Source organism: Cryptomeria japonica, chromosome 8 (genome assembly GCF_030272615.1).
Source record: "Cryptomeria japonica chromosome 8, Sugi_1.0, whole genome shotgun sequence".
NCBI lineage: Eukaryota > Viridiplantae > Streptophyta > Pinopsida > Cupressales > Cupressaceae > Cryptomeria > Cryptomeria japonica.
This window is the reverse complement of record NC_081412.1, coordinates 682,366,286-682,378,772: the sequence shown is the minus strand read 5'-3', so window position 1 is coordinate 682,378,772 and position 12,487 is coordinate 682,366,286. Positions and strand designations below refer to the sequence as shown.

General features: G+C 41.2%; 2 protein-coding genes across 2 annotated transcripts; both read right to left on the bottom strand.

Annotated features, from left to right (window-relative positions):
* Positions 1-2,224: 2,224 nt before the first annotated feature.
* Positions 2,225-2,509, bottom strand: LOC131032396 (deoxyuridine 5'-triphosphate nucleotidohydrolase-like). The gene has a single exon (XM_057963358.1). The coding sequence runs from the start codon at positions 2,507-2,509 to the stop codon at positions 2,225-2,227; it is 285 nt and encodes a 94-aa protein (XP_057819341.1).
* A 6,049-nt stretch (positions 2,510-8,558) lies between these two features.
* LOC131032397 (deoxyuridine 5'-triphosphate nucleotidohydrolase-like) lies at positions 8,559-9,069 on the bottom strand. The gene is made up of 2 exons (XM_057963360.2): positions 8,899-9,069; positions 8,559-8,759 (listed from the first exon to the last, which is right to left on the bottom strand). The coding sequence occupies exons 1-2, from the start codon at positions 9,067-9,069 to the stop codon at positions 8,559-8,561; spliced, it is 372 nt and encodes a 123-aa protein (XP_057819343.2).
* Between the last annotated feature and the right edge of the window lie 3,418 nt (positions 9,070-12,487).

Sequence of the window (12,487 nt, the reverse complement as noted above, 5' to 3'; positions counted from 1 at the left end):
ACCGCCACAATCAGCACAATCCCTAGAAAACTCATGACTACCATGAATTTGAATTCCCTCATGAAGCTTATGTGTATCAAAGGGTTGACAGAACTCCTGCGTTGGCAAAGAGAGGGGCAGTAGAGTGCTCTACTCCTTACGGGATTGCTCAAAACAATGTGGAGTCTTTGCACATGACCCTAGGAGACAATGATCACAAACAGGAGTGTTCGTGCGCCCTGTTTCATGAGATGACGATGGGTTGGAGTCACCATCCATATCCATCCAATCAGGTTCGTGAACCCTATCTCCTTTCTCTATATCTGATGCTTTAAATCACTTGTAGTGATGCCCACTGTCATTGGCTCTTGTCAATGGCCGCTTCCGCTTCAAACCAGAAAACCGTCTTTTATCTTGCACTTCTTCATCTAAGTCCATAGGCTCAAAGTCATCTATGAATTTATCTGTGCAAAAGTTGTCAGCATCATGATGCGAGTGCCTCTTTATTTTTGCCAAGGCCATGCCATCTGCAGAGCTTTCTGAAGCCAAAATTTCTCCCAGGCCTCTTTGCTCTGCTACCTCACTCCAATCTGCACCCTCCTCATCCTGGGATTCAATAGTAGATTCAACTTGGTTCTTTGATGACATACAATCTTAATCCCCCAAGCTCTTGAGTTCATCCTCTTCAACAACAACCTCTTTTCCAACATCTTTCTGCTCAGAAATTGCAGCATCTATATATGGACTATCACGACGTTCAACCTTCACCACACAAATGCCAATAACTTCTCGACCATTAATAGTTTGGCCAATAAGTGCCAAGGCTGGCTCAAGGGGAGTGCAAATAAGAATCACAACATCCTTTCCTTTCGATAGATTCTCCTCTTCAACTGTGTCGCCCTCTTTCTTCTATCCATCCCACCAATGCTCGCGACACTTGAAGCATAGTTTTACATGGAACGTAAAACTGCCATAAAAGCTATCAGTTATACCATTTCCTCCTTCCTCCATCTCTACTCAAGCCAACATGGCTCTGATACCAATTTTAAAAATTAGAATGAGTAGAGAAAACAATAACAAAAAAAAAAAAAGTAATAATAAGAGACAACACATGATTTATCGTGGTTCGGCAAATTTGCCTACATCCACACTCAAAGCAGGGAATAACTTTATTAATGAACTCAATCTTACATTGGCTGCACATAGCCTTTATATAATCATATTCAGATATTAAATGAACAGTTGGAAGAATGCGAATGGTCATGTGACCGTTGGGCTTCACATTCCCAACAATCTCCCCCATGAAGTCCAACTGGCACAGCCATGCATTAGCATCCCTTGCTCTCCATTTTGATCCTTATGAAAGAAGACCCATCGAAGTTTTGAGCTTCACAAAACTTTTTTCACAGACACTACGAAAAAGTCATCTCCAAAATAGATCCAAATCAAAAACATCTTCTCTAATGCTCCCCTTCACACTAAACAAAGCATTGGAAAGATCATTAACTTGTTCAAAAATGAACCCTCCATCCTGAAATGAATCATTAAGCACAAACATGTTGTGATCATTTGTGCTCCCCCGTAACATAAAATCTAAAAACCTGTAATCTTCATTAGTCATCTCCACTAGCAGTTTGAAGCACTCTTGATTCGCCAAATTTGCAATATCATCTTTATTAACCATCATGTTTTCTTGTGAAAACACGACAAAATTCATCTCATCACCGTATTGGTCATTGGGAACTCCAAACGAAATGGTTTGGGCAATCGCCAGGTGGGATAACAACATTGCATCTACCTCTGATGGTGAGATTTTCTCCCCTCCGTGATGAATGGACTCTTTGATTCTACAAATCAAGAAAAGATAACCTTCCTTGTTAAGATAAACGATAAGGCCAGTTTGGAACCATCCAAAAAGGAAAGTGGTTTTAGTGGCTTCTAAATTATTCTGACATTCCTTGATAACGGTCAAACCATGTATGTAGGCCTTGCCACTAGTCCCACTATCTACAGTCTTGTACCTTACCTCCATCTGTAACAATTCTCTGGCTTCAATAGCTTTACTGTATGTTTGTTGTGTTATGCTAGAACAACCACCACTAAAATGGTCATCATAGTGGCTATTGTAATAATGATCCCCTTTAAAACGGTTCACAATATGGTCTTTACCATTGCTAAGTTTTTTTATACTCCCAGTGTTATTCTTCATAATAATTAACTGAGTAATTTGTTCACCACCATAAACCTAAATGTCCTGATCAACATGATTGAAGGGGTTCACAACAATTAGGCCATGACAATCTGCATCAATAACCTTAGCACCAATAGCTATGGAATGCTTCCAAGTCAGCCCAGAATGAGGAGCAATTCGACCATACGCTCCCTCTCGTATAGGCGTTACCAGCTTTACTGCTTCCTCCGTATAGCCAATCAGAACAATTACATGCTCACAAAGGCCATCACTAGCCAGAATGATACACCCTTCCTCTAAAATTGGAACTTGAAATCTTGTATAATTTGCAGTCGACATTCCCTTTTCTTTTCTCTTCCTCGCTCCAACTAGCCATCTTAATGGCTTCAACCACCTTTGTAAAGGTGTCCACACTGGCAAGAAAAACAGTTACTACTAACATCCAATGAGTACGTTGGATTAGGCTGAACATGCATGGGCTCATGGTGGTGTTGGTACTGTTAGCGGTTGTTGTAGGTGGCCGCATGGTATAGACATTAATGCCTCATCCAGTGGACGATCCCATGCACTAGCCAAGCATAAATGTCCATGTGGGTGGTGACACGAATTCCTTTCTACATTCATCACAGGCTACTGAACTAGTAACCACTAACGTCGTCCAAGCATCCTCAAGATTTATGGTGAGAAAAGAGCCACTACACTCCATCAACACCCAACTCTGCTTCCAATTTCCACGCAGAGCTTAGGCCAGGTTATTTGACCTCTTTTCCAATTCTCTCCCATATTGCAATGGAGCTTCACACCACTAATTCATGGCGGCCTCTATACCAATTACCTTTGAATTTAATTTCTCATTGTTGCTATGAATTCTCATATGCCCACAAAGAGCCCTTCTGCATGTAAACTGTCGCTCACAAATCTTATAGAAATGCTTCAAAGTTTATGTGCCTTCAATCTGTGCTCTTCCACTAAAAATCCCATTTTGCAAAGCAATTGCACTGCCACAATCAGTACAATCCCTAGAAAACTCATGACTACCATGAATTTGAAGTCCCTCATGAAGCTTACCTGTATCAAAGGGTTGACAGAACTCCTGTGTTGGCAAAGAGAGAGGTGGCAGACTGCTCTGCTCCTTACGGGATCACTCAAAACAACGTGGAGTCTTTGCACATGAAACTAGGAGACAATGATCACAAACAGGAGTGTTCATGTGCCCTGTGTCACGAGATGACGATGGTTTGGAGTCACCATCCATATCCATCCAATCACGTTCATGAACCCTATCTCCTTTCTCTATATGTGATGCTTTAAATCACTTGTAGTGATGCCCACTATCATCGGCTCTTGTCAATGGCCGCTTCCACTTCAAACCAAAAAACCGTCTTTTATCTTGCACTTCTTCATCTAAGTCCATAGGCTCAAAGTCATCTATGAATTTATCTGTGCAAAAGTTGTCAGCATCATGATGGGAGTGCCTCTTTATTTTTGCCAAGGCCATGCCATTTGTAGAGCTTTCTGAAGCCAAAATTTCTCCCAGGCCTCCTTGCTCTGCTACCTCACTCCAATCTGCACCCTCCTCATCCTGGAATTCAATAGTAGATTTAACTTGGTTCTCTGACGACATACACTCTGCATCCCGCAAGCTCTTGAGTTCATCCTCTTCAACAACAACCTCTTTTCCAGCATCTTTCTACTCAGAAATTCCATCGTCTATATATGGACTATCACAACGTTCAACCTTCACCACACGAATGCCAATAACTTCCCGACCATTAACAATTTGGCCAATAAGTGCCAAGGCTGGCTCAAGGGGAGTGCAAATAAGAATCACAACATCCTTTCCTTTCGATGGATTCTCCTCTTCAACTGATTCCCCCTCTTTCTTCCATCCATCCCACCAATCTACATGACACTTGAAGCATAGTTTTACATGGAACGTAAAACTGGCATAAAAGCTATAAGTTATACCTTCTCCTTCTTCCTCCATCTCTCCTCAAGCCAACATGCCTCTGATACCAATTTTAAAAATTAGAATGAGCAGAGAAAAGGATAACAAAAACAGAAAAAGCAATAATAAGAGACAACACATGATTTATCGTGGTTAGGCAAATTTGCCTAAATCCACACTCAAAGAAGAGTATAACTTTATTAATCAACTCAATCTTACATGGGCTGCACATAGCCATTATATAATCATATTCGGATATGAAATGAACAGATGGAAGAATCCGAATGGTCATCTGACCGTTGGGCTTCACATTCCCAACAATTTCACCAATAAAGTCCAACTGGCATAGCCATGCACTAGCATCCCCTGCTCTCCATTTTGATCCTTATGAAAGCAGACCCATCAAAGTTTTGAGCTTCACAAAACTTTGTTCACGGACACTACGAATAAGTCATCTCGAAAACAGATCCAAATAAAAAACATCTTCTCTTATGCTCCCCTTAACATTGAACAAAGCATTGGAAAGATCATTAACTTGTTCAAAAATGAACCCTCCATCCTGAAATGAATCATTAAGCACAAACATGTTGTGATCATTTGTGCTCCCCCGTAACATAAAATCTAAAAACTTGTAATCTTCATCAGTCATCTCCAGTAGTAGTTTGAAGCACTCTTGATTCGCCAAATTTGCAATATCATCTTTATTAACCATCATGTTTTCTTGTGAAAACAAGATGAAATTCATCTCTTCACCATATTGGTCATTGGGAACTCCAAACGCCATGGTTTAGGCAACCGCCAGGTGGGATAACAACACTGCATCTACCTCTGATGGTGAGATTTTCTCCCCTCCGTGATGAATGGACTCCTTGATCCTACAGATCAAGAAAAGATAACCTTCCTTGTTAAGATAAATGATAAGGCCAGTGTGGAACCATCCAAAAAGGAAAGTGGTTTTAGTGGCTTCTAAATTATTCTGACATTCCTTGATAATGGTCAAACCACGTATGTAGGCCTTGCCACTAGTCCAACTATCTATGGTCATGTACCTTACCTCCATCTGTAACAATTCTCTGGCTTGAATAGCTTTACTATACGTTTGTTGTGTTACGCTAGAACAACCACCACTAAAATGGTCATCATAGCAGCTACTGTAATAATGATCCCCTTTAAAATGGTTCACAATATGGTCTTTACCATTCCTAAGCATTTTCATACTCCCAGTTTTATTCTTCACAATAATTAACTGAGTAATTCGTTCACCACCATAAACCTAAATGTCCTGATCAGCATGATTGAAGGGGGTCACAACAATTAGGCCAGAACAATCTGCATCAATAACCTTAGCAGCAACAGCTATGGAATGCTTCCTATTTAGCCTAGAATGAGGAGCAATTCGATCATACGCTCCCTCTCGTATAGGCGTTACCAGCTTTACTGCTTCCTCCATATAGCCAATCAGAACAATTACATCCTAACAAAGGCCATCACTAGCCAGAATGATACACCCTTCCTCTAAAATTGGAACTTGAAATCCTGTATAATTTGTAGTCGACATTCCCTTTTTCTTTCTCTTGCTCGCTCCAGCTAGCCATCTTAATGGCTTCAACCACCTTTGTAAAGCTGTCCACGCTGGCAAGAAAAATAACTACTACTAACATCCAATGAGAAAATTGGATTCGGTTGAACATGCACGGGCTCACGGTGGTGTTGGTACTATTAGCGGTTGTTGTAGGTGGCTGCATGGTATAGACATTAACGCCTCCTCCAGTGGATGATCCCATGCACTAGCCTTGCAGAAATGTCCATGTGGGTGGCGACACGAATTCCTTTCCACATTAATCACAGCCTAGTGAACTAGTAACCACTAATGTCGTCCAAGCATCCTCAAGATTTATGGTGAGAAAAGAGCCACTACACTCCATCAACACCCAACTCCGCTTCCGATTTCTACGCAGAGCTTAGGCTAGGTTATTTGACCTCTTTTCCAATTCTCTCCCATATTGCAATGGAGCTTCACACCACAAATTCATGGCGGCCTCTATACCAATTACCTTCGAATTTGATTTCTCATTGTTGCTATGAATTCTCATATGCCCACCAAGAGCCCTTCCGCATGTAAACTGTCGCTCACTTATCTTATAGAAATGGTTCAAATTCTCTGTGCCTTCAATCTGTGCTCTTCCACTAGAAATCCCATTTTGCAAAGCAATTGCACCGCCACAATCAGCACAATCCCTAGAAAACTCATGACTACCATGAATTTGAAGTCCCTCATGAAGCTTACGTGTATCAAAGGGTTGACAGAACTCCTGCATTGGCAAAGAGAGAGGTGGAAGAGTGCTCTGCTCCTTACAGGATCACCCAAAACAACGTGGAGTCTTTGCACATGACCCTAGGAGAGAATGATCACAAACAGGAGTGTTCGTGTGCCTTGTGTCACGAGATGACGATGCTTTGGAGTCACCATCCATATCCATCCAATCAGGTTCATGAACCCTATCTCCTTTCTCTATATGTGATGCTTTAAATCACTTGTAGTGATGCCCACTGTCATCGGCTCTTGTCAATGGTCGCTTCCGCTTCAAACCAGAAAACCGTCTTTTATCATGCACTTCTTCATCTAAGTCCATAGGCTCAAAGTCATCTATGAATTTATCTATGCAAAAGTTGTCAGCATTATGATGGGAGTGCCTCTTTATTTTTGCCAACGCCATGCCATCTGTAGAGCTTTCTGAAGCCAAAATTTCTCCCAGGCCTCCTTGCTCTGCTACCTCACTCAATTCTGCACCCTCCTCATCCTGGGATTCAATAGTAGATTCAACTTGGTTCTTTGACGACATACACTCTTCATCCCGCATGCTCTTGAGTTCATCCTCTTCAACAACAACCTCTTTTCTAGCATCTTTCTTCTTAGAAATTCCAGTGTCTATATATGGACTATCACGACGTTCAACCTTCACCACACGAATGCCAATAACTTCCCAACCATTAACAGTTTGGCCAATAAGTGCCAAGGCTGGCTCAAGGGGAGTGCAAATAAGAATCACAACATCCTTTCCTTTCGATGGATTCTCCTCTTCAATTGAGTCCCCCTCTTTCTTCCATCCATCCCACCAATGTATGCGACACTTGAAGCATAGTTTTACATGGAACGTAAAATTGCCATAAAAGCTATAAGTTATACCTTCTCCTTCTTCCTCCATCTCTACTCAAGACAACATGGCTCTAATACCAATTGTAAAAATTAGAATGAGCAGAGAAAACGATAACAAAAACAGAAAAAGTAATAATAAGAGACAACACATGATTTATCGTGGTTCGGCAAATTTGGCTACATCCACACTCAAAGCAGAGAATAACTTTATTAATCAACTGAATCTTACATGGGCTGCACATAGTCATTATATAATCATATTCAGATATGAAATGAGCAGATGGAAGAATGCGAATGGTCATGTGACCGTTGGGCTTCACATTCCCAACAATCTCCCCCATGAAGTCCAACTGGCACAACCATGCACTAGCAACCCCTGCTCTCCATTTTGATCCTTATGAAAGCAGACCCATCGAAGTTTTGAGCTTCACAAAACTTTTTTCACAGACACTACGAATAAGTCATCTCCAAAACAGATCCAAATCAAAAACATCTTCTCTTATGGTCCCCTTCACACTGAACAAAGCATTGGAAAGATCATTAACTTGTTCAAAAATGAACCCTCCATCCTGAAATGAATCATTGTGCACAAACATTTTGTGATCATTTGTGCTCCCCCGTAACATAAAATCTAAAAACCTGTAATCTTCATCAGCCATCTCCACTAGCAGTTTGAAGCACTCTTGATTCGCCAAATATGCAATATCATCTTTATTAACCATCATGTTTTCTTGTGAAAACAAGACGAAAGTCATCTCTTCATCGTATTGGTCATTGGGAACTCCAAACGCCATGGTTTGGGCAACTGCCAGGTGGGATAACAACACTGCATCTACCTCTGATGGTTAGATTTTCTCCCCTTCGTGATGAATGGACTCCTTGATTCTAGAGATCAAGAAAAGATAACCTTCCTTGTTAAGATAAACGATAAGGCTAGTGTGGAAACATCCAAAAAGGAAAGTGATTTTAGTGGCTTCTAAATTATTCTGACATTCCTTGATAATGGTCAAACCACGTATGTAGGCCTTGCCGCTAGTCCCACTATCTACAGTCATGTACCTTACCTCCATCTATAACAATTCTCTGGCTTCAATAGCTTTACTGTATGTTTGTTGTGTTACGCTAGAACAACCACCACTAAAATGGTCATCATAGCGGCTATTGTAATAATGATCCCATTTAAAACGGTTCACAATATGGTCTTTACCTTTCGTAAGGTTTTTCATACTCCCAGTTTTATTCTTCATAATAATTAACTGAGTAATTCGTTCACCACCATAAACCTAAATGTCCTGATCAGCATGATTGAAGGGGGTCAAAACAATTAGGCCACGACAATCTGCATCAATAACCTTAGCACCAACAGCTATGGAATGCTTCCTAGTCAGCCCAGAATGAGGAGCAATTCGATCATACGCTCCCTCTCGTATAGGCGTTACCAGCTTTACTGCTTCCTCCGTATAGCCAATCAGAACAATTACATCCTAACAAAGACCATCACTAGCCAGAATGATACACCCTTCCTCTAAAATTGGAACTTGAAATGCTGTATAATTTTTAGTCGACATTCCCTTTTTTTTTCTCTTCCTCGCTCCAGCTAGCCATCTTAATCGCTTCAACCACCTTTGTAAAGGTGTCCACGCTAGCAAGAAAAACAGCTACTACTAACATCCAATGAGTATGTTGGATTCGGCTGAACATGCATGGGCTCATGGTGGTGTTGGTACTATTAGTTGTTGTTGTAGGTGGCCGCATGGTATAGACATTAACGCTTCCTCCAGTGGACGATCCCATGCACTAGCCTTGCAGAAATGTCCATGTGGGTGGCGACACGAATTCCTTTCCACATTCATCACAGCCTAGTGAACTAGTAACCACTAATGTCGTCCAAGCATCCTCAAGATTTATGGTGAGAAAAGAGCCACTAAACTCCATCAACACCCAACTCCGCTTCCAGTTTCTACGCAGAGCTTAGGCTAGGTTATTTGACCTCTTTTCCAATTCTCTCCCATATTGCAATGGAGCTTCACACCACTAATTCATGGTGGCCTCTATACCAATTGCCTTCGAATTTGATTTCTCATTGTTGCTATGAATTCTCATATGCCCACCAAGAGCCCTTCCGCATGTAAACTGTCACTCACAAATCTTATAGAAATGCTTCAAAGTTTCTATGCCTTCAATCTGTGATCTTCCACTAAAAATCCCATTTTACAAAGCAATTACACCGCCGCAATCAGCACAATCCCTAGAAAACTCATGACTACCATGAATTTGAAGTCCCTCATGAAGCTTACGTGTATCAAAGGGTTGACAGAAATCCTGCGTTGGCAAAGAGAGAGGCGGCAGAGTGCTCTGCTCCTTACGGGATCACTCAAAACAACGTGGAGTCTTTCCACATGACCCTAGGAGACAATGATCAAAAATAGGAGTGTTCGTGTGCCCTGTGTCATGAGATGACGATGCTTTGGAGTCACCATCCATATCCATCCAATCAGGTTCGTGAACCCTATCTCCTTTCTCTATATGTGATGCTTTAAATCACTTGTAGTGATACCCACTATCATCGGCTCTTGTCAATGGCCGCTTCCGCTTCAAAATAGAAAACCATCTTTTATCTTGCACTTCTTCATCTAAGTCCATAGGCTCAAAGTCGTCCATGAATTTATCGGTGCAAATGTTGTCAGCATTATGATGGGAGTGCCTTTTTATTTTTGCCAAGGCCATGCCATCTATAGAGCTTTCTGAAGCCAAAATTTTTCCCAGGCCTCCTTGGTCTGCTACCTCACTCCAATCTGCACCCTCCTCATCCTGGGATTCAATAGTAGATTCAACTTGGTTCTCTGACGACATACACTCTTCATCCCGCAAGCTCTTGAGTTCATCCTCTTCAACAACAACCTCTTTTCCAACATCTTTTTGCTCAGAAATTCCAGCATCTATATATGGACTATCAAGACGTTCAACCTTCACCACACGAATGCCAATAACTTCCCGACCATTAACAATTTGGCCAATAAGTGAAAAGGCTGGCTCAAGGGGAGTGCAAATAATAATCACAACATCCTTTCCTTTCAATGGATTCTCCTCTTCAATTGAGTCCCCCTCTTTCTTCCATCCATCCCAGCAATGCACGCGACACTTGAAGCATAGTTTTACATTGAACGTAAAACTGCCATAAAAGCTATAAGTTATACTCAAGCCAACATGGCTCTGATACCAATTGTAAAAATTAAAATGAGTAGAGAAAACGATAACAAAAACTGGAAAAGTAATAATAAGAGACAACACATGATTTATCGTGGTTCGGCAAATTTGCCTACATCCACACTCAAAGCAGAGAATAACTTTATTAATCAACTCAATCTTACATGGGCTACACATAGAAATTATATAATCATATTCAGATATGAAATGAATAGATGGAAGAATGCGAATGGTCATGTGACCATTGGGCTTCACATTCCCAACAATCTCCCCCATGAAGTCCAACTGGCACAGCCATGCACTAGCATCCCCTGCTCTCCATTTTGATCCTTATGAAAGCAGACCCATCGAAGTTTTGAGCTTCACAAAACTTTGTTCACGGACACTATGAATAAGTCATCTCCAAAACAGATCCAAATCAAAAACATCTTCTCTTATGCTCCCCTTAACACTGAACAAAGCACTGGAAAGATCATTAACTTGTTCAAAAATGAACCCTCCATCCTAAAATGAATCATTAAGCACAAACATGTTGTGATCATTTGTGCTCCCCCGTAACATAAAATCTAAAAACCTATAATCTTCATCAGTCATCTCCACTAGCAGTTTGAAGCACTCTTGATTCGCCAAATTTGCAATATCATCTTTATTAACCATCATGTTTTCTTGTGAAAACAAGACGAAATTCATCTCTTCACCGTATTGGTCATTGGGATCTCCAAACGACATGGTTTGGGCAACCTCCAGGTGGGATAACAACACTGCATCTACCTCTAATGGTGAGATTTTCTCCCCTCCGTGATGAATGGACTCCTTGATTCTACAGATCAAGAAACGATAACCCTCCTTGTTAAGATAAACGATAAGGCCAGTGTGGAACCATCCAGAAAGGAAAGTGATTTTAGTGGCGTCTAAATTATTCTGACATTTGCTTGATAACGGCCAAACCACGTATGTAGGCCTTGCCACTAGTCCCACTATCTACAATCATGTACCTTACCTCCATCTGTAACAATTCTCTGGCTTCAATAGCTTTACTGTATGTTTGTTGTGTTACGCTAGAACAACCACCACTAAAATGGTCATCATAGCAGCTACTGTAATAATGATCGCCTTTAAAATGGTTCACAATATGGTCTTTACCATTCCTAAGGTTTTGATTACTCCCAGTGTTATTCTTCATAATAATTAACTAAGTAATTCATTCAGCACCATAAACCTAAATGTCCTAATTAGCATGATTGAAGGGGGTCACAACAATTAGGCCACGACAATCTGCATCAATAACCTTAGCACCAACAGCTATGGAATGCTTCCAAGTCAGCCCAGAATGAGGAGTAATTCGATCATATGCTCGCTCTCGTATAGGCGTTACCAACTTTACTGCTTCCTCCGTACAGCCAATCAGAACAATTACATCCTAACAAAGGCCATCACTAGCCAGAATGATACACCCTTCCTCTAAAATTGGAACTTGAAATCTTGTATAATTTGTAGTCGACATTCCCTTTTTTTTTTTCTCTTCCTCGCTCCAGCTAGCCATCTTAATGGCTTCAACCACCTTTGTAAAGGTGTCCACGCTGGCAAGAAAAATAGCTACTACTAACATCCAATGATTACGTTGGATTCGGTTGAACATGCATGGGCTCACGGTGGTGTTGGTACTATTAGCGGTTGTTGTAGGTGGCTGCATGGTATAGACATGAATGCCTCCTCCAGTGGACGATCCCATGCACTAGCCTTGCAAAAATGTCCATGTGGGTGGCGACATTAATTCCTTTCCACATTCATCACAGCCTCATGCACTAGTAACCACTAATGTCGTCGAAGCATCCTCAAGATTTATGGTGAGAAAAGAGCCACTACACTCCTTCAACACCCAACTCCGCTTCCAATTTCTACGCAGAGCTTAAGCCAGGTTATTTGACCTCTTTTCCAATTCTCTCCCATATTGCAATGGAGCGTCACACCACTAATTCATGGTGGCCTCTATACCAATTACCTT

Excerpts from the sequence above, each read along its gene's own strand:
- LOC131032396 (XM_057963358.1), bottom strand. The coding sequence starts at position 2,509 with ATGTCGACTGCAAATTATACAAGATTTCAAGTTCCAATTTTAGAGGAA.
- LOC131032397 (XM_057963360.2), bottom strand. The coding sequence starts at position 9,069 with ATGGGATCGTCCACTGGAGGAAGCGTTAATGTCTATACCATGCGGCCA. Across the intron at positions 8,760-8,898 it reads GCGTGGACACCTTTACAAAG|GATGTAATTGTTCTGATTGG; the intron begins GTGGTTGAAGCG and ends GGTCTTTGTTAG.